Source organism: Egretta garzetta, unplaced genomic scaffold (genome assembly GCF_000687185.1).
Source record: "Egretta garzetta isolate BGI_Z169 unplaced genomic scaffold, ASM68718v1 scaffold257, whole genome shotgun sequence".
NCBI lineage: Eukaryota > Metazoa > Chordata > Aves > Pelecaniformes > Ardeidae > Egretta > Egretta garzetta.
In genome coordinates, this window is record NW_009260344.1 from 408,210 (window position 1) to 430,375 (window position 22,166).

The 22,166-nt window shown below is 42.6% G+C and overlaps 1 protein-coding gene across 1 annotated transcript in view; it reads left to right on the top strand.

Annotated features, from left to right (window-relative positions):
- The window catches only part of SLC15A1 (solute carrier family 15 member 1), a 37,051-nt gene extending 16,156 nt beyond the window's left edge, over positions 1 to 20,895 (top strand). Inside the window, exons 3-23 of the mRNA XM_035898114.1 lie at positions 99 to 183; positions 278 to 419; positions 3,325 to 3,444; positions 3,620 to 3,719; positions 3,963 to 4,053; positions 5,982 to 6,065; positions 7,342 to 7,424; positions 8,601 to 8,687; positions 9,721 to 9,810; positions 11,100 to 11,144; positions 11,241 to 11,273; positions 11,417 to 11,505; positions 12,711 to 12,792; positions 14,469 to 14,594; positions 16,098 to 16,247; positions 16,654 to 16,703; positions 17,309 to 17,416; positions 17,555 to 17,651; positions 18,094 to 18,240; positions 19,262 to 19,369; positions 20,707 to 20,895. Coding sequence (XP_035754007.1) covers positions 99 to 183; positions 278 to 419; positions 3,325 to 3,444; positions 3,620 to 3,719; positions 3,963 to 4,053; positions 5,982 to 6,065; positions 7,342 to 7,424; positions 8,601 to 8,687; positions 9,721 to 9,810; positions 11,100 to 11,144; positions 11,241 to 11,273; positions 11,417 to 11,505; positions 12,711 to 12,792; positions 14,469 to 14,594; positions 16,098 to 16,247; positions 16,654 to 16,703; positions 17,309 to 17,416; positions 17,555 to 17,651; positions 18,094 to 18,240; positions 19,262 to 19,369; positions 20,707 to 20,895 — 2,106 coding nt within the window. The remainder of the gene's footprint in view (positions 1 to 98; positions 184 to 277; positions 420 to 3,324; positions 3,445 to 3,619; positions 3,720 to 3,962; positions 4,054 to 5,981; positions 6,066 to 7,341; positions 7,425 to 8,600; positions 8,688 to 9,720; positions 9,811 to 11,099; positions 11,145 to 11,240; positions 11,274 to 11,416; positions 11,506 to 12,710; positions 12,793 to 14,468; positions 14,595 to 16,097; positions 16,248 to 16,653; positions 16,704 to 17,308; positions 17,417 to 17,554; positions 17,652 to 18,093; positions 18,241 to 19,261; positions 19,370 to 20,706) is intronic.
- The last annotated feature ends 1,271 nt before the right edge of the window (positions 20,896 to 22,166 follow it).

Consider the following 22,166-nt stretch of genomic DNA (forward strand, 5'->3'; position numbering starts at 1 on the left):
CTGAGTCTGTATGGAGCTTGCCCAGGCTGTGGGTCACAGCGAGCGATGTTGGTCTGTTGCACAGCTCTGAGCTCATGTTCTCTGTCTCTTGCCTCCAGCCAAGCTGCTTTGGCTTCCCCTTGAGCATCTTCTTCATCGTCATCAATGAGTTCTGCGAGCGGTTCTCCTACTATGGCATGCGAGGTACGTCTTGCGTCCTGTCTGTCCTCATGCCTACCATTACTCACCCAGCCCTGACTTTGGTTTGTAACCTGTTGATTTGTTCTTCTTCCTACAGCGGTGCTCGTTTTATATTTCAAATATTTCCTGCAATGGGATGACAACTTGTCTACGGCCATCTACCACACCTTCGTTGCTCTGTGCTACTTGACACCAATCCTTGGAGCGCTCATTGCAGACTCTTGGCTGGGAAAGTTTAAGTGAGTGCTTCCTCAGAAAACAACCAAAAATCATGAAAGCTCACCGAAGATCGGTGTTACTTAAACCATCACCTAAAGCAGCAGCTCAGAACAACAGCTTCAGAGCTGGTGTTGGCTACTCCAGGATTGCTTGTGTGTTTGGTTGTTTCGTTTTTTTTTTTTTCTCCAAAGGTTGATGTTTTAATTGATTAAGCTCAGACTTGAAACTGCACTATGAGTTAACAAACGTTACAGTTCTGCTAATCAGCTAAGAGTAGTAGCTTGCTTTCCAAGCATGCTGCATGTTTTTCCTCTCATGTGGACAAAACTTAAGGTAAACTAAGGAACGCGTTCACCAGACTGCAAAACCAGATACTGGAGGTTATAATTACATTGGACTGCCTCTTCACCTGTTGCAGGTGGCCAAAGAAATAGTGAAATACCACGCTATCTGATATTAACTGGGACTTGAAATATATTCTGAAATATTCAGTGATTTCAGTATTGACTTGACAGTTCAGTGGGAGGTTTACTGAGTTGCAACTTGTTCTTTAAAAGATGAATTCTGGGTTTTTACCTGCGTGCTAGTTGCTCAGAAAAGTAGTGCTGCGTGAAGTGCTTTGAAATGTAACCAATTTATTTCCAGCAGCCTGATCTTGCTCTCCTTTACCGATGTCGTGATTCTAATAGTGTTTACTTTGCCTGAAAAAAGCACAATAAAAATTTTATGGAGGGATATGAGTCAGGAATGTTAGCTGACTTGTCAAAGGTCTCCCAGAGATTAGAGATGAAGCTGGCTGTGCGGTCGGTCGGCTGAAGGCTGCACCATCACCTTCTGCTGTGCTGACAGCCTCTGGGAGAGCAGGGCTGCAACCACTGTCAAGTGTGCTCCCTGGACCTGGCCTCATCCAGTATAAGCCATTGCAAGTAGCTTGATATCTTGCAGGCCACAGCCTGGACATAACGTGCACTCACTTGTTCAGATGGTAGGTTTTTTAATAATTTTTTTTTATGAACTATTTTGGCTTTTACCTGGTTTATCAGATGAAGCTTTGCAGCCCTTGCATTCCTTCTCCTCTGGTACTTGTGTATAGCAGGGCCACAGCTGCAAGCCCCTGGCCACCAGACCCTTAGCAGGAACTTGGTAGAATGGCTCAGGGTGCAAAACTGGAACTTTAAGCTTGACAAGAAAAAAAATGCTCTTGGGGGGGGGAGGGCGGGGAAATTGCTGGGTTTTATCTACAGATGCCCTAAAATACAGCAGGGCACTATGAGAAAAGCTTAATTAAAAAAATCTATGATGACAAGAGGAAGGGGAGGTTACCCAAGCACTGTTAAGCACTCTTATGGGAGAGGCTCAAATCTTCTGCAGTCAGTGTCCTTTGTGCAATGTCTGCCAAGGAGCAGGCCGGGACCTGCTCACATATCGATAGATGTGAAGTTCTTGGGGAAAACAGTACAGAAGTTTACATTTATTTATTTATTTTTAATTGGGAAACACCACTGCAGTGCCAATTATGTAACTGCTGTCTTCATAGCATGCTTATGAGCCTCCCCAATAAACCCCAAAAGTTTCTCTCCTGGTCAGCTCAGGCTTCATTTTCTTCAGGAACTTTCTCCTAAGTTGTTAGGCCAAGCAACTAAAGTATCTCTACAGAAGTGTTCTTGGTTTTTTTTTTTTTTTAAAAAAAGCTCAATTTTATCTAATAAGTACTAATAAATAGCAGATTCAGCTTCACTGTTGCCCCACTTCATATAGATTTTTACCCTGCTACAGGGAAAAGCATTTTTTAAAGTCAGAAAAAAATCTTGTTTTAAAGTGAGAACAGCTTGGGGAATGGTGTGAGTGATGCTTCCTCCACTGCTCTTGTATTTGCGTGCTCCAAACTTGCCATGGGGATCTCTTGCCTTCCTCAAACAGATTTGGATTGTCGCAGGTCCTTGAGCCCTGCCCTTCATTTTCATGGACTGGCCTGGCTTTGGGACTGCTTCTTCTGCAAACGGGAGTTCTTAAACTTCACATCATTGCATCCTATTTCTCCTGCTTTTCCTCCAAACCAGAGACCTGGGTCTGTGCCTATTGAATGGAGCCCCAACCAAGGAAGCGGATGAACTTGGGTTAAATTATAGTCATGCACTTAAGCTCCAGTGAAATTCAAATGGAGTATGTTCTTACGTACAGGAAAGAGGAATGGACCCTAAAGGAATGGCAGGGGTGGGACTGGTAATTCAGTAGTATTACCTTTCTAGGCACCTCATGGTCAGAGGAAAGTCAGACTAAAAGCCTGCAGTCTGTACTCGAGCGCTGGTCTCGCTCAGCTCTGGGTTTAAGGATGTTGGTACGCTTGCAATGGAGAGAGTGGGGTAATAGGGTTGTTGTTCACAGTGTTTCTGGGTTAGTTTCCACATTTAAAATAGACTTCTTAAATTATTTTTTTTTTTTTACTCATTGCAGCTAGAATATAAAAGAACATAGAAAATACTTAACCAATATTAAAATCAGTGTAAATTGCATACTTCAGTGTTGTAGATTAGTCCATTTGAACTTCACCCTATGTGAAATACGGTAACGGCATTCTCAAGGTGGTTATTAGAAAGGCAACCACTGAAGATATTTAAATATCTCCCGTGACCTGGTGATACCTACAGAACCTATTTGTCATCTTGCCTTGCTTAATTAAACAAGGCTAGCTAAAATAATAATAATAATAATAAAAAACCCAGAATAGAAATATTGTGACAGAGATATGTGGACAGATTTTTACAGCAGCCTGTGGTAGGTTGAGTCCATAACTTGTTGTATCTGTTAATTACGCTTCTTTACTAAGCATCTTTGAAATGAGAAGTCTGCGTTATCTGTGTATGTATGTATATGTGTGTAATTGCATCAACATACCTAAAAATTTGTTTCCTCTCTTTATAACAGGACCATTGTCTCCCTGTCCATTGTCTATACGATTGGGCAGGCAGTCATGTCTGTGAGCTCCATAAATGACCTGACGGATCACAACCACGATGGCTCTCCTGATAACGTATCGGTGCACATGTGAGTTGCCTTGTACATGGGTTTTTTCCAGGTTGATGAAGGGTGGGACAGCTTATGCCTTCAATTTATGCTACTTGAATTTCAACTGTCTTGCAATCAGTCTCTTACGTATGCTTTAAGTGAGAAAGCAAAGTGATTTATTTTTTTCCTTTTTCTCTTTTCTACTTTGTTCCAGTGCTCTGTCCGTGACTGGCTTGATCCTTATTGCACTTGGTACTGGTGGGATCAAACCCTGTGTGTCGGCGTTTGGTGGAGATCAGTTTGAAGATGATCAGGTAACAATGTCTTTCAGATTTTCAATCATGCAGGTACTCTTACTAATGTTTCGCTATTATAATACTCTAATAATATACGTATTTAGACACGTGCATTACCATAGTGTTTCCTGAGTAGCAGATGAAGGAGCTGGATAACGATTTGTCTTGAACTGTGCAAACAGAGCTGCTGGTTGTTCAGCCTAGGCTGATAGACATGGTTCTGGCTAAGCCTTTCTAAACATCTTTTTGTTTTTACTGTAGGAAAAACAAAGAAGTAGATTCTTCTCTATCTTTTATTTGTCCATTAATGCTGGAAGTCTTCTATCTACTATAATCACCCCAATTCTCAGAGGTAAGGCCACACATTCGTTTACAAAATAGTTAAACATCAGTAAAGGATGAGTGTTGGATTTGCAGCTCAGTTAGGCTTAAAGGAAAGGTCTGTTCTTTGGCACCTTGTGGTGTTATCTGGCAAATAGTCTTCAAGTTTTCACATACGTCGTCCCGCTTCTCACAGGTGAGGTACTGCCAAAACCAAGCCAGTTTGAGGTCTGATTTGCCATTGGGATCGGAAGTGCTAGATCTGAAGAGACATGCTGAAGCCAGCAGCTCCTATGCCTGAGGCATGTTTTAATTCCATGGAGGTACAAATGTGGCACCTCTTCCAATGCCTTTAAAACCATCACATGAGAAAGAGTTGTTCTGCTTGCTGGGAAGGGAAGGGAAGAGAGGAGAAGGGGGGACAGAGCCCTCTACTCTGGAAGTGGAGGCTATTCCAAAGTGTGCCCATGCAAAGTACAGAAGCATCTATGCACATGGGAACGCATTCATCCATGTGACAAAGTAAAGCATGTTTTTCATATCGTTAAAGGAGAAAGTTATTTTCTCTCCTGCTTACAACGAATAGCGTGATCCTAAACAAAAAGCAAACACACCACTGATCCATATGTGTATGGATTTTCATTGCGAGCTTACACAGATGGTGCTGTATGGATGTGCTTGGCAGGAGTTTGAGGAGGGCTGTTTTTCTCAAAAGAAAGAAAACAGCATGTGAGTTCTGGAATAACCCTAAAGCACTGGGCTGAAATTCTGGTATTCAGATTCTTGACTGGAACAGATTGTGTAGAAACATTTTAGATGTTTGCTTAATGCAAATCCTATCCTTTCCCAAAATGGAAGGAGATATGCATAAGCCACAACATGCGGTTTGCTTCCATGCTGATACAGGGTGAAAACTACCCTGGAAAACCACACAAATTCAGCTGAGCAAAGTGATACCATTGCATCCTGTAAAGGTTTAACTAGAAGGCCAATACAACTAAATCAGGACACTAATTAGCTGCAAGCTAATATTTTTTTCCAAACCAAACTCTCTAATTCTCCTTTTAGAAGTATGGTGAAAAACGTAGTCATTTTGGTTAGTCTTTTACTTTTCCTTGTTAATAGCTATGTCCATATGCTGAGCATCATCTCAGGATGTATGTGTGAGGTTTAGAAATCAAATCACTGACAACTGCTGGGGGCTGTGTGGTGTTTGAGAATCTTTTTCAACAAGCTACACTTATGTTACTTACATCTTTGTTTATGAAGTTGTCCCAAAACTTTTGTAAGCTAGTTCCTTTCTCACCAAGAACACGAATTCGACCTTTCTAGAAGGATTCTTCAGTCCTCAGTGTAAAACCAAATGTAAATCTCCTGTGAGGAGAGGCTGGGAGAGCTGGGACTGTTCAGCCTGGAGAAGAGAAGGCTCGGGGGGATCTCATCAATGTATATAAATACCTGAGGGGAGGGTACAAAGAGGAGGGAGCCAGGCTCTGCTCAGTGGTGCCCAGTGACAGGACCAGAGGCAATGGGCACAAACTGAAACACAGGAGGTTCCCTCTGATCATCAGGAAATACTTTGCCACTGTGAGGGTGACCGAGCACTGGCATGGGTTGCCCCAGGGAGGTTGTGGAGTCTCCATCCTTGGCAATATTCAAAAGTCATCTGGACACAGCCCTGGGCAACCGGCTCTGGGTGGCCTTGCTTGAGGAGAGGGTTGGACCAAATGACCTCCAGAGTCCCTTCCAACCTCAACCATTCTGTGATTTCTTGTGATACATAATTCCCCTTTTTGATAATGAAAGATAAGTTTGATACTGATCATCCACTCTGTCAGTAACATCAGCAGAGATGATTTCCTCCCCCCTCCCCTTGAATGAATGCAAAGAGCAGAAATCCGATGTAAAACACTGGCAGCGCTGACTGTGACTTCTAACTAAGGTTACTTTGTACTGCAGCTCAGGAGTGTGGCATTCACAGCAAACAGCGATGTTACCCACTGGCTTTTGGAGTTCCTGCTGCCCTCATGGCTGTTGCACTGGGTAAGCTGGAACTGCTTGCATCTTGCTGCTTCAGTTTCGGGTGTGATTAGATGGATAATGATCTCATAATAACAAGAAAGTGGTAGAAATCTTCAGGTATCAACCTCTACCCATACCTGATCATTTCTGCAATTTTTGACTTTTTCATGGGGATGGGATTAACCTGAAGCACTCGCTTTTACAGAAGAGACTGATTTACAAAGGGGAGACTGATGAGGCTGGGGAGAGGCACAACTATACCATTAAATTCTGTACATTATGTAACTTACTGGCTATACTTCTTGCACTACTGGGATGTATAAATAAGATCTTTTGAATGTAATGTGAGAGCTCTGAGGAAAAGTGGGGGGTTTTTTTGGAAACTGCCTATAGCCCAGGATAATGAACTGCGCTAGATAACTGTCCCGGCACTCGAGAAATGCCGTACTGGCGTGTCGGTATTTCTCAAACACCTGTGTTTTTACTAGCTGCACTGTGGGTCACTCCCTGAGCCTTTCTGCTGCAGCACAAAGACCCAGAAACTTGAGGGGGTGGGGGGAATTTTTTTGAACACTGTGGCCAGTGCATACCAGGGTATCCCTCATGGTCCTGGCCCCTTGTGGTCCTAACTGGGAGGCCACGCAAAGTGGGCCTCCAGCTGCCGGTGACCTCACCCTACCCTCCTGAGAAGGAGTCTATAAAGTTGTCTTAGTCTGGTGCGGCAAGGCCAGAGCCAAGGTCCTGAGCGGTCCTCATTTTGGCTGTACCTCAATCAAACTAATGTCCCACTGGGGACTTGCCCTAGGAGTTTCCTGATTTAGTCCTTTGCCTTAAATAGTAATGACCTGCTGGTATTAACTTGATTTCTTTTACTGTACGATAATATGCCAGTAGGCATGTTCATTTGCTCCTTAGGTACTACCCTGGTAACAGGCGATAGGACAAGGGGGAATGGTTTGAAGCTGCACCAGGGCAGGTTTAGGCTAGACATTAGGAAAAACTTCTTCACCGAAAGGGTTGTCAGGCACCAGCATGGGCTGCCCAGGGAGGTGGTAGAGTCCCCATCCCTGGAGGTATTTAAAAGAAGGATAGATGAGGTGCTTAGGGACATGGTTTAGTGGTGGGATGGCAGGGTTAGGTTAAAGGTTGGACTCGATGATCTTAAAGGTCTTTTCCAACCAAAGCGATTCTATGATTATTGCCATCCCGATATAACTCCCTGATTGTTATGATTTCCATACCAACTTTGCCATGCTTTTCAATTAACCCTGAGTCGCTTTCTGTTTGTGTGTTGTAGTTGTGTTCATAATTGGAAGCAGGATGTACAAGAAAGTTCAACCTCAAGGCAACGTAATGATTCAAGTTGCCAAATGCATTGGAGTAAGTACTGTTTGTATTCCCCAAAACCCGGACAGCAATTTTTAAAACTGTTCAGGGCACTTGCCTAGATCAGTAATCTGTCATAATATGAGGAAAGCTTCTGAAGCTTTTTGCCTTTTTCCCTTGCAGAAGGCTTCTTACTGACACTTCCAGATTTACAGACTGCCTTTTTATTTATCTATATCTCGGTTTATATCTGAATTTAGACACAAAGGAAACAAAGTAAGCTGTCAGTGATGTGTAAAAGCTTATCCCGACTGCTGGGAATGATTCTTTCCTCACTTGTGTGCCTTTAGGCAGCCCTGTAAGACGAGATACACATGCCTTGATCTGAGTCAAGAACAGAGTTAATAGTAGCTCTTATCAGGAAAAAAATTATTGCTTATTAGAAGAATGTTATTTACAACTCAGAGGTATATTGATCCCTACTGGGTGAGGGAGGTCAGGGGGGTTATGTGTCAGTGCAAGCCTGCAAGGAAGGGAGCTACATCTGCATGATTAGCACTGGATGTCCCAACTTTGCAGTGCCTCAGCTTTGAGATCAGGGGATTTTTTTTTTATTTTTTTTTTCCATTTATGGGCTCCTTCATTCTCCATGCAGATCTGCCAGCTTGTTATAGCCCAGACCATTGCTTGTCTTGTAAGCACTGTAAAAACCAAATATCTACACGTGACTTTGGCCGTTGCTTAGAGTGCTGCCCCTAAGGCCCAGCTCAGTCTTGCATTTTATTCCATGCAGAAAGTCTTAGGAGTTCATCAGGACTATATTTGTGCAGTCAGTGCCAAGGTATGAGGAATAGCTACAAGATGCAGCTTCTGATAATGAAATGTACCCTTATAGCCATTCAGCTCTGCAAACATGTGCGTATGACATTCTTCTGTTTCTTGTTGTATATAAGCAAGTCTGAAGTAGGCAGGTCTTTGAGTTCCTAACAGCAACCCACATTGAGAGAGGCTACTCTGAGCTGTTTGGTTCCCCTAATCCCAGGTGCTTGCTCCGGTGGATACGCAGTGTGAGGCCTTAAATGCAATATTCCTTTCGATGCCTAGAGCAGTTAACAGAAGTCAGTCACATCTAGCACCCTCCAAAGAGGAAATGTCATCTTTAATGGCAAAACAGCTTATAGCATTACAAGTATTTGTAACAGCATTAAAAAAAATTCTGTTTCTCCTCAGTTTGCCATCAAAAACCGGTTTCGGCATCGCAGCAAGCAGTTGCCCAAGAGAGAGCACTGGCTAGACTGGGCAAGTGAGAAGTATGACGTAAGTATGAGCGAACTCCTATGCTGTGACATCCCCTGACCCTCAGCTTCTCTTCTGTCTGCTCCAATCCATTGCCTCAAGCACTGGGCAAATTGTTTTGGGCCTCTCAGTCATTTAGAAGCTAATGGTCTGGCCAAACCTCAGTGCTCCCCTGGGATGGCAGGTTACTGCCCCAGCTCCTGGGGGAGAAAGCAGAGCTGTGTATGAGGCGATGCTCTGTGTGATCATGGGCTGCCCGGGGAAATTCGAGGGAGATGAAGAAAAGACTGTTTCCCTTGTTGAACAAATGCAAGCACCTGTTAGGTTTTGAATTGGTGAAATTGCAAGCATTAGCCCTGTCAACTTCTTGTTTCTCTTGGTAAACCAGCTTCAGAACCAACTTCAAGCAAAAATGTGCTGGTTTAATGACTGCAGAAGGGAAATATGGGCATGGTGTTGACTGTCATGGTTAATGCCCGGGGCCATAACACTTGTCTTGGTGTCGAACTGCAGAATTACGCTTAGGAATTTCAGCTTAAGTGGATAAACACAGCATCCCCCCAGCTTCAGTATGAGCTCCTTCCCATGACTCTGAAAGCCTTGTGTCCCATAGTCCCCAGCCATGTCCCTTGCCTCCTATCTACCCTGTCCTGCAGCACAAACCTCACCCTGTCCCCTTTATTTTCCTTTTGCCTCTGTGCATTTTTTCATGCGTGAAATGCATTCCTCGGTCACCCGCTGTTCAAACGCCTCCTTCCTAGAGACATAAAGCAGTGCTAAAGTGCTAAATCTCATGCTGCCATCAGTACGCGTGCCAAGAGACACAGGTTTCTCCGATATCAGTGTCACCTTTAACCGGCAGCCCTTCCCGCACCCGTAGGCAGACCTTGTGCTTTTTAACAGAACCCAGCAGGAGTACCCACACATACAAAGTTCAGCACGTGGGTAAACGTTACAGGATGCGTCTTTACCTGTTGCTGTGCCGCAAATAGCAGGCTGCAGCTGTGTCTCTCTCTTTGCCTAATTCCTCTTGTGTAATTCTCGTTTGCTGCAGAAACGACTGATTGCTCAGACTAAGATGGTGTTGAAGGTGCTTTTCCTTTACATCCCTCTCCCCATGTTCTGGGCGCTTTTTGACCAGCAGGTAAAGTAGAAATTGTTTGGCTTGGCAATCAGGGCTGTACAATGTCACTCTATGTACTCTGAGGTCACCAGACATAAAAGGTGCTTATATGAGGGTGGAAGCTTATTCTTTGCAAATTTTTTACCCTGGTTCTGGTGCAAAGGGGTAGTTATTGAGTCACATTAGCACGGAATGTTCTGCAGCCAAGGGTAACTCAGTTTATCTGGACATGCCCAGGACTGACTCAGTGGCTGAGGCCTCTCCAAATCTTGTATTGGCCAGGACTCTGAGGATGAAACAGTAGTTTAAAGCTTTCCTAGTTCTAACTCTTCTTCCGCTCTAATTTGGGAGATGCAATGTAGAGTCCTAGCGTAAATGCTCTGGAGAATCGGGGATGAAATGAGCTTGGATGCCTGTTGGCTTTTTCGCTCAAACTTGTTATAAATACCTCACACCTTCAGGCATAAGTATAAGCCTGTAATTCCCCTTCACTTGGTGGACTGGGTGCTCAGGACTCATGAAAGCAGGCTTTCAGAGTTAAGTGCTGAAGTACGAATTTAGGAGGGTATCTGAGAGAACCAGGGGCTGAAAGCTTTATCCAAGGTAGTGTGTAGGAAGTTTGGTCCAGATTGCCTGGATCACACTGCTTTAGTCTGGTGCCGGTGAGCTGTAACTCTCTGCGTGACCTGTTAAGGATAGGCAGCCCTGCTGCAAAATTCAGAACTAAACGCTCATGAGATGAATAATAACTATCGCATCCCCCAGTGGCACATGGCAGGCGGTTAAAGGCTCTCGCCACAGCCTTGCACGTTTCTTGTCTCGCCCCAGGCTTGGGCTGTAAGCCAGCCCTGCTTGAGCCAGCTCTAGGCAGGTTTTCTGGGCAGAGGGTTCAAGGCAGGTCCAGCCCCGGCTTGGCCGCTCGCTGCTGGGCTGCCTGAGGGAAGGACGGGGACACGGGTGGTGTGGGACGCCCCAGCTGGGGTCGGCAGCACGCAGGCGTGGGGGTGGCTGCCCTGCACAGCACGGGGCAGTGCCATGCGCAGGGTGCCCCTGCCGTCGCCCCGGCTAATCTCTGCATCTAAATTATTTTCCGCTCTGTTTCATCGAACCAGTAAATGAAGTGAAATGGGCCACAAGGATCATTTTGTTCAAATGTTTACATTGCAGAGTAGGAATACTTCCGTAGTGAGCTAGTTTTATTTTTTATTACATTGCATGGCTTTCCTATCACTTGACACAGAGAAAGAGTTGAACAGTTGAAGAGGAACTTTGGAAGATTGTGACAATTAACTTTCTCTTCTTTTGTTAAGGGGTCAAGATGGACACTGCAAGCAACCACAATGGATGGGAATTTTGTAGGTTACTTTTTATTGCTTTGGTTTTTCTTTATTTAACATTTACTTTTTACTTATTGTCTTAATATTAAAACCTATTTATCTTTTCTTCACCAGGGAGCTATTCAGATTCAGCCGGACCAAATGCAGGTACAGTAATCTTCTATCTGGCAATGCTAAGATATTTTTTATATATATACATATATATAATATATGTATTTAATTGTCCTTGATTTAAAACAAGACTTTGAAAAATACTTAATTTTTCCCCTTCTTACGTTCATATTCAACAGACTGTGAATCCAATCCTGATTGTTATAATGGTCCCAGTTGTGGATACTGTGGTTTATCCTTTAATCAAGAAATGCAAGATCAATTTTACGTAAGTTGACATACTTACCTGACTTTGCAACAGAGGCTCATTTTAGTGGTTAAACTGCTCTTTCAGCCTTAATGTAATAAGAGCAAGCATTCAGCTAAGGACAAAAGGGTGTATTTAAAATTGGGTTGATATTTTAAACATGTGAAAATAATAATAATAATAAAAAGGTCTCCAGTCTGTAGCGCCTGTGCTTACCACTTGCAGAGGAAGATAATCTAATAGCAAAGTAACGATATTTTCCAGTTAAGGGCAAAACCTTTTGACTGCAGGAGAGATGCATTTTACTGTTTTCCACTTCCTCCATATCTATGCCTTCTCCTCCCAAAGAAGTAGAAATATAACATACATCCTTAGCATGCATCACCTTTTGGGCTTAAAACTACCTGAGACACGATGTGTTTCCTCGTCAGTCCCAGTGAGGAGTCTGGCTCACTGGATACTTCTAGGTGTAGTTTCAGAGGGTGTTGCACATTATTTTTAACGTTGGTAACGATGTGGCAAGCGCTTCCAAGTTGGAGGGGCAGAAGAGAATATCGTTCTTACAACTGTCCTTATAGGGCTAAAATGCAATACGGTCTTTTCCATCTAGTTATGCAAAATCTGGGGCGGAGCTGGGGGTGCTGCGCTGGAAATACTGTCATTCATTTGTGGACACTCTACATATGACAAATGCTACTGTAAATAAAATATCTATCTAAAATTTACCCTCACAGCTTACCTGAATGTCAGTAGCTGCCTCCTAATTCAGCATATTCGCCTGACTTTTTCTATTCAATATTGTTTTGATTTAAACCTACCAATAGAGACACAAGTTGTTACCTTTAAAAAAAAAAAGCCTGACTTCATGGCTTTTTGTTGTTTTAAAGCTAGCAACCATACTGTATTGGGTTTTTTGTTCCTGCAGATCAGACTTTTCCAGAAATCTCATAATTATGGTTATTAGGCAATGTTTGAGCCCAGCAGATGCAGGGTAACAGGTTATTAGGATGCTGCAGGGAAGATACATTTCCTGATAGTGCAACTATGAATTGAGGCGCCCAGCTCAGCAGAGCGCTCTCTGTAACAGCATCAGCCCTTCAGAAGGTGATAACGTGCTAGCTGTGGCCATTGGAGTTTCCCACTGTGGGGAAAAAACCCAAAACCAACTGAAGCTTCCAATTAGTATTTGTCCTGTAACTCACGTATGTGTTTTGTTGCTGTACTAGGCCCCTGAGGAAGATCACTGTTGGTATGTTCCTTGCATCTTTGGCTTTCGTTGCTGCTGCCCTTGTGCAAGTGCAAATAGACGTAAGTTCAGTCACACGCAAGTATTTACTATTAATGTTGTTAATATGGAATAAAATGTGTTTAAGGCGAAATTGAGCCAAGACACCTAAATTCGGAACAAAGCATGTGAGCACAGAAGTAGAGGAGGGGAAAACACTATGCTAATTGCACTATTGCAATATACTTTAAAAAAATTAACCAGCTATGAACACCATCTTGCAAAAAACGAATCTCATCTGCCATTAACATAAAAGATACGTTAAAGGCAACCTCTGGTCTTTGAGATTAAAAGCTGAAACACAGATTTGTTTGGCCTACCAGGGGGCTGCTTTACATCGCCGATCTCTTCTGATATTTAGACCGGAAGTGAAGTGTGACAGGCCACAGTCTGGGAAGCGTCATCACTGTGTGAGCAAAGATGATACCTGTTTAAGGCAGGATTCCTCACACCTAACTTGCCTTGCCCCAAAGTGGGGGGTCTCATGCCTGAACCAGATGTAGGTTTCCCATGTAGTGGGGGAGTCAGCAACACCTCTGGGAGGTGATCCACTGCATCCCGAGAGCTGAACAGCTATCCAGAGGTGCCTGCCTGACATAGAATCATAAAATCCTAGGTTGGAAGGGACCTCAAGGATCATCTGGTCCAACCTTTCTAGGTAAAGGCACGGTCTAGACAAGATGGCCCAGCACCCTGACCAGCTGAGCCTGAGAAGCGTCCAATGTGGTAGAGTCAACCATCTCCCTGGGGAGATTATTCCAATGGTTGACAGTCATCATGCACTAGCCAGCTGAGATGCTCAACTCTTAAATACCTGTAGTTAGGAATGAGAAATTCTCTCCTTAATGCCTGGGTCCAGCAGTGAAACAAGTTTTATATTCAACTCTGCCTCTTGAAGTTGAAAGTAAAGGATCTGGCCTTCAGCTGGTACAGACACATCCAGGCTGTCTCTCTGAATGCCCTGCTCAGAAGGCCAGAGCTGTGCACAAACACCTACTGGCGTTGGGCAGGAGCTTCATCAAAGCTGGTAGCTTCCCAGACTGTTGCACAAGAATCTCCTGCAGAAAGGTAAAGATGGACCCATTTTTGTTGTGTGATGTACCTAAAGAGATTGAAGCGGATAAAAGTATGGGAAGGGAGGAAAGTCTGAGGCAGAACTGAAAGAGGCACAACTCTTGCAGCTCTTGATGCTCTGCAAGAGCAGAAGGTATTTACTGTTGGATCTGGTGGGAAACAGAGTCTCCAGAAATTCAGTTTCCCTGGGCCATTACACTGGGCATTGCCCATATACATGCTTCTGCCCAGTTCAGCAGCACCAGTGTTGGGGGAGAATGAGTCAGAACATGGCACGAAGAATCTCAGGAACCGGGGCTGCCACAGTAGGTGGGAAAAGCCCATTCCCTGAACTTCAGAGTGGCTGTGGTAGTGGCAACACACTGCCAGACATGGTCAAAGAGCAACCATGTCTGTCCATGGAGGCATTGTTGTGGATGAGAGGCTTCTTTCCCGAGGCAGCAGTCAGACAGCTCGTGAGAGTAGTAGCAAAGCCCATTTATAAAAGTTGCATCCCTCTGACAATCATGGATCATCAGGCAAACGCTAATCTTCATCATGAGATAATTAAGATCACAGTAAATTACAGTACTATTTCCATGTGACTTAGGATAGGGCACTGATTTTACTTTTTTCTGTCCTACAGAAAACTCTTCCAGTTTTCCCTACGGCTGATCAGTCCCAAATCAAAATAATAAATCTAGGTACTGGTAGTGCAACAGTTCAGTTTGAACCTGGACTTCAGAATGTCAGTGTAAAGTCTATGGAGGGGGTAAGTAAGGGGAGAAGGGGAATGGCAAGTTAAAAAAATCTAATGGAGTAAATCAAAGTGGTTCTTAACGGTTCAAAATTGATTTTTTTCTAGCTTTCTTATCTAGTAATTTTAAAGATTTTTTTTTTTTAATTGCGGAATTAATTGTTACGGAAAACACAGTGAATGAAGAAGTGATAGCTATTTCAAGAGTCTAAGTAGTACTAGTTTGTTTTGGCAAGAGCTTTTTTGCAAGTAAGTTTAAGAATCTTAATAGTGATTTTGAACTAATTGAAAATTTCTCTCTTGCCAAAAAGGTGCCATTTCTTAATGACAAGAACACCCCTTCCTTAAAGAAAAGTTCATTCAGCTCTAGTAAGCCACTGCTCTTGCTGTGAGTGATCACTTACTTGCACAGGGAGCTGCTTCTGTGGCTACATCACATACTAAACTTCAGATTTTGCTGTCGAAGAACCTTTTATCAACCTTGATAGCCCTATTGACAGAAAAATGTGGTGGGGCTGATGGACATATTTAATAATGGAAGTTAGGAAGTGTGTTCTCTGATAGCCTGCAGGCCTGTTTCCATGTCAGAGGAGAAACCCTATTCCATTCTCCTCCGTATTTGCCTTGCATGAAAATTGACCTGTCAAGAGAAGATATGGGCACACAAACTCTATGCTGGTGTGGAACTGATATAGCCATGATGCACGCCTGAAGATGAAGGGTGTAAAATGCTCCACTCCCTACTATAGACATCTTATAATCCAGATGTTTTGGATTATAAAATGCTTTTTATAATCCTATAAAACAAGGTCTACATTAGTACTGTTGTTGTAGTAGTAGTAGTACATTATATTACTTTACATTTACTACAGTAGTAGTAGTACACTACACTACATGTAGCACTAGTTACATAGTACTAAATTAACGTGGTTATTAATGTTTTAAGTATTTTATGCTGATTAAATGTATGTAGAATATTCAAAATATGTCCCGGTAATAGTCACTTCTGTTACACTGAAACCATAAAGATGCAGCTCGTGTTTGCGTCTCTTAAGAGGTGTTGCCATTTGGAAAATGCTGTATCTTATGCTAGTGCTGTCTCTGTAGCTAAACAGATTTTTACCTGGTGGTGGTAAACCTGATCTATCTGGAGCAAGAAATATGACAGCTATTCCTTGATGCTTGTGGGAAGCCCATGTTAGTCTGAAGATTGTGTAACGAAACGAATTAATAAAAAATAATGATCAAATGAAGTTAGTGCTTGTTGTAGAAAACCTAACAAAAACAAAAGTTGGGAGATACTCGCCATCTCTGGCACTTCAGGAGTGACAACCCTGTAAACTCCTGACCCCCTGAGTCCATAACTCTCCCTCAAATGTGTAGATAAATATGCAGTTGTGTGAAAATTCATAAGTGACAACCCTGTAAACTGACCCCCTGAGTCCATAACTCTCCCTCAAAGGTGTAGATAAATATGCAGTTGTGTGAAAATTCATAGCAATTCATTTGTCTTTGTAGACGGCGTACATGACATTTGAGACTTCCCAGTTGAAATTATTAAACATAGCCTTTGGAAATCAAAATACAACTACACCTTTCCAGTGGTCAGGGGGAAACCGTCATACTCTTGCAGTTAAAAATAATCCGACAGGCATTGCTGCTCACTGGGTAAGTCTGCTTAATTCTCAAGATATACATTAATGTCTTGGCAGTATCTACGTGCAGTGTGTGAAGCGGAGAGGACAAGCTCTGGGTAGCTTTTCCTTTGTCTTGTTTTCTGTCTCTCCCCCTCTCTCCTGTATCAGTAAGACTGGTGAGCTGTGGAGAGCAGGGCAGGATGCTGCTTAAAAAACAAAAGTGAAAAATGACCAACTTATTATTTAAATTGACAATTACCCTTTCACCAAGACTTAAATGTGTGGTCATACAGCGTTTTCTAGTAGACATGTATCTTAATAGCATCCTAAAAGGAAAGGTCTGGAGCCTCTGTTAATTCTCACTGCCATGTAATAGTGCATATTTAAGCTGTTCACTGATGCCAACAAAGTATCTTGACAATGTTCTTTTCCACCAGCTGTCTGACAATGTCACGTCCAAACCAGAAGAAGGAAATAATCTCATCAGGTAGGGTTTGTTTTGCTACTAAATTCTGGCAGTAGTGTGACTTCAGTCTGCCCCTTGAGTGGACTCTTCTTGCTTAACATAGCTTTCTATACTGTAGGAAATCTCTCGCTGGACACTTCACTCAATGTTTAAGGGGTGTAGGAACTTCTGGGGCATGATTCACCTAAGCAATCTTGCATATCTACTTTGGGTGTAATTTAGCTAAAATTGAAAGCGCATGTTTCACTTCATTGTTTAGACTTTTTTGTAGGCAACCAACACAGCTTGCATGTCTACCTCCTTTTTGATCTTGGGTGAGAAGTATCCCACCGCTTTTCTGGTTTTCTTCTGCACCTTCCATTTGCAGATGTGCTTGTTACTGGCTGTAGTAGAGGCTTGCTTTTGACATTCTCCTAAGCAGGCACCAGGCTGACATGGGTCTAGTTTGCTTTTTGCATTAGCCACGTTTTAAGAGATTCAGAGTTCTTTCAGAAATGTTGACTGATAAAAATGAAAGGGGAAGACTTGATACTTGTTGTGCTGCCAGTATATAACTAAAAGTAAAACCCGTATTCTTTGACTTATGCATATTTTGTTAAGTATTTAATCACTATTTCATTTTACAGGTTCATAAACAATTTTCCCCATGCTGTCCAAGTCACTATGGGTGACACTGCTTTTGGAACCGTGGAACCTCTCTCTGCCAGTAATTACAGCCTCTTTCCAGGAGGAAGGTAAGCATTTTCCTTTACCTAAATTTAACCACTTAAAGATGTAGTTGTCCTTAGGGAAAGGACATAGAACTCTTATTTTATATAATACACACAGCTGTCTGTACCTATAGTCTGAACTGTGTTTTATTTCTTTTTCAGAAAAGATGAGATTAAAATTGCTGGAAATTCAGGGAATTGTTCAGTTGCTTCAGAAGCATTTGGATTTGGCAGTGCCTATACAATTGTAATTAACAAGGTGAGTTGCCAGTGCTGTTGGATGGACAAGACAGGATTACTTTTCACGTCAATGTTTTCTTTACTTAAAAAGACACCTGTAGAATTATCCCTCTTGCCCTCAATTGTACATATAATCGAATTATTATATGTTAAACAGAACATAAACCCATCATTAACTATACAAATTATGATTGGTATGGTAATGATATAATGCAAGAATTCATGTTCATCATTAATGGCTTTAAATCTTTAGCCATATTAGACACAAAGGATTTGCATGAAGTCTGCTGTAAAATAACTACCACTTTATAACTAGGTATGCAGTGCTTCATATACAATATTTCTTACCTACCCAGAACTTTTGTGTATACATGATTATAGAGATGATATAGAACTGCTTAGAGTGCCTTTCGTGTACAGACTCTTTAGCGCTGTTCCTAATGTGCTATTTTAATTTCCAGTGTACTGAAAAGACTCTCAACATAACATATTCTGAAGATATCCCACCCAACACAGTCCATATGGCTTGGCAGATCCCTCAGTATTTTATTCTTACGTGTGCAGAAGTAGTGTTCTCTGTCACTGGGCTGGAGTTTTCATACTCCCAGGTAGGTTTTGCTCTTCAGAGCTCTAGTAGTGTTAAGAATCCCGGTACAAATGAAGACCTTTTGTGATTTAAGCATTGGAACAGGCTGCCCAGGCAAGTGGTCGAGTCCCCATCCCTGGAGGTATTTAAAAGATGGATAGACAAGGTGCTTAGGGACATGGGTTTAGTGGTGGGATGGCAGGGTTAGGTTAACGGTTGGACACGGTGATCTTAAAGGTCTTTTCCAACCTAAACGATTCTATGATTTATTGTTTTTAAGTGGTGGTCCCATATTGCTTCTTTGTTTGAACAATGAAGTCCTCGAGCTCCCTAGTAGGACTATAGGCTGGCACAAGCTGGCCTTGTTTCACTAGCATTCAGTGTTTTCCATGAAGCTATGCTGAATTACACCATTTGAAGACTTGACCACCAGCCCTCAAATCTCCTTCTGAGATGTGACTTTCCATCGAAAATAAGTGGAACTGCGCTGCTGCTATAAAAGCAAACTGGACAGCCCTCAAATATAAAATGAACAAGTACTGACACCTTATCTCCACACCAATTTCCTCCATACGGTCTTTAGCAGCAGTTCAATTATGCACTCTTAATTCCTTTGTCTTCCAATTCTGGTTTGTGTTATTAGCTGTGTGTATTCCTTCCCTTGATTCTGAGTCTATAAACTGCATCGATGGGAACATTGTAAGATGTGGTTTGCTAGACCACGATGCACTCAATTTCTTCATTTAATGTGCACCATGTGCACCTGAGTCAGATGTAAAATGTGCCTGTTAGTTCCTCAGTGTGTACAAAGTAAAAGGTATTATAGTCAGTACTAGTAATCTCTTGCTCCTCAAAGCCTCCCCCGGGCCTGTTTAGTTCTTTAGCAATTTTTAATTAAAAGAAACCAAAACTAGCCAAGAAATCCTTCTTCCCACCCCACCCCGCGAACCAGCATTTGTTAAAATGTAAAGAATGCAGTAAACATCAGAAAACAAGTGATAGCAGTGTTTGACTAAAACTTTAAGTGCCTTTTACTTCTATAGGCCCCGTCTAATATGAAGGCAGTGCTGCAGGCAGGATGGCTGCTAACAGTGGCTGTCGGTAACATAATCGTCCTCATCGTGGCCGGAGCATCCAAACTCAGTGAGCAGGTAAGCACACAAGCAATTGATGTGCGCTTACTGTACACGGTGAGAAAGCAGCTCTAACACAGGGGGGAGTTAACGGCTGATGATCCTCAACCACAACTTTGGAACATCAACGTTATGGTGGATTTGCATTTATAACTGGAACGCAGGAGGTTAGTGTTAGCTACAAGAGCGTACCAGTCAGTTGTAGAACTAGTGCTTGACTGAATCTCATTAGAATATATAAGTAATGGAGTTATGAATCTTTATAAGCTATCTGGATTAAAACTAGTGTTGAGGGCTGTGACAACAGGGTAGTAACTTGTCTTCTGGAGCCACTTCTAAAGTTTCTGTTGGTCTTTTTCCCCAGCACTCCCCCAATGTGTGTACCTGTGTATATACACAAATTAAACTTTAAACAATTCCAACAAATGCTACTTCAACAAAGGTTTCTACCTCATGTCTTGTTTGCTACTTCTAACTCTTGCTCTGTCAGGTTCCTTCTCTTGCAAGCAGAAGTTTCTAGCATCTCTACAAGAAATTGCTTCTCATGGTGTGGAAATGCTGTGAATTTCTGGGCTGAAATTCTAGACTAATGGCATTAAAAGCTACCAAAATTCTGTTCGCTGCTAACAAACCTTCACCTGCATACCTCAGCTTTGCCACATCCCTTCTTCTGGCTCCATTGGTTTCAGACCTTGCTCCTTGGGGCATGAAAGCTGTCGTTTTCCTGGTGAAGAGCACTTGGACAAATCTTTCTCAGACTACTTGTGGCGCTCCCTAATGAATCAAAAGGGGTATCAGAGAGAGGGGAGAGCCTGTCTTTGAAATGAGTCTGGCAGTCCTTGTTTCAGCTACATTAACCAGAAAGAGCATGAAACAGAGCTGTTGAGGCTTTACAGGTGGAGATAGCACTTTGAAACCAAAGATCCTGGTCTTGCTCTCTGCCCAGGTCTGTCATCAGCAGAAACTTTACTGCTGGCCTATGTGGAAGTAGGATCACTGCCAACCTGGTTAAAAATGAGATTACCTGACCAAAAGGAGTAGATGAGTTTCCTTTTCAGGCTATGGCTCCGTTCCTGTGCCTCCAGGAAGAGGATATTGTAGAACTTGCCAGCACTCATAGAATTTCTGTCTCTTCACTGAAGACAGAACTGCTGAGAGGGCCTCAATTCTGAGTTACTTTAATATGTATTATATACATCTAATACTTAGTCCTTTAAGTCATATGGTACTTGTTATATGTGCTCAGTTTCACATTCCAAATTTACTGTTTGCAAGGAATGAAGTTAAAGGGTGTCATTCTTTTGAGGAACAAATATTGATGGATAAATAATACTTTTTTTTTTTTTTTTTTACAGTGGGCAGAGTATGTGTTGTTTGCTGCCTTGCTGTTGGCAGTTTGCATCATTTTTGCTATCATGGCTTACTTTTACACCTATGTTGATCCGAATGAGATTGAAGCACAACTCGATGAGGAAGAAAAGAAACAAGTCAAAAAGGATCAAGACGGCTATGAAAAGCAAGCTGAAGCTGACTCTCAGATGTAAAAGGTGTATTCAAGGAATGTTTGTAAACTATGGTATCCCATTAACTATCCCTGCAGTAAGAGGAATCAGGGCACCAGTAACACCTCTGGATAATATGTCCAATGGGAGAAGTTAAGAAAAACTGGTTTAACTTAAAATGCAGCCCCTCTTGGTAAGCAAGAGGAAAAGATTAGCCTCTCTTGTACTGAACGTGGTATCCTGAAGAAACTCCAGCAGAATTTGCACTCTTAATGTACCTCAAGCGTAAATACTCTAGCATTAAAATATTGAAATTGCACTCAGCACTATTAGACCCTGTGAAAAGATGTATTTTTATACTGCATTTCAATTTTATATCATGAAAGAAACGAGTATTGCCAAGAAATAGTAATCAAAGCCAAGCTGTCTGCATGGACCCCTCTAGCCTCACTGTTACTTGAAAGCAGCAGTTCACACGTGCCTTGAATTCTTTTGTGCTTCCTTATGGATAATGGGAGCAAAGCTCTGGCATTGCTTAGATTAAAATGCTGTCTGCGCTCCACATGGCAGTAATGTGGACGTGCACTGTAATATAGTGCTTTACGTGCCTGTTAGTTACCCATTTAACTCCTGGTATGTTTTCAAGTAAATGTGTTAATGAGATGTCCACTCAGGTAAACTGACAAAGGCAAATGACATTTGGAATCAGCAACAGCAATAAAACTTTTGTTGTAACAAAATAATGGAAGTGATGTAAGAGTGTGACTTAACAGTTGCATGTTAACAAAACTTGATACCACCTCTCTGCTGCTTCTTCATGTGTGTTCCACCACTTGAAGCTAATGGACCAGTGCCAGTCTTCTCTATCTCAATATACCTGTGACACCCATCAAATTTATAGCAAGGGAAGACTAAATTTTGTCGCTTAGCAGGACTCTGTAGCCCTGTGGACCGTGTTACGGAGTGCCAGTGGTCTGCATACTGTTTTGGAAATTCCTGGGTTTAGATCCACATCCTACACTTTTTCTCCAGCACCTGGCTTGGACTCCCTGGCCCCTCCAGTAGCCTGGCCAGACTTAGAGCTGCTTTGATACCTGGCTTCCACTATTCACCCTATTTTACAGCAAGTCCAGCTTGATGCGCAAGTGATCACACAGGCGTGCGTATTCAATCCATGTGTGTGTTGCTCGTACTGCGGATGCAGTGACCCCTGGTTCCCACTCCCGTTGCTGGCACTTAGGCCTCCAGGTAGGCATCTGTGCAGAGAATAGAGTCCCTCACCCAGGAAAACAGAAATGGAGTCTGAAGGTGCT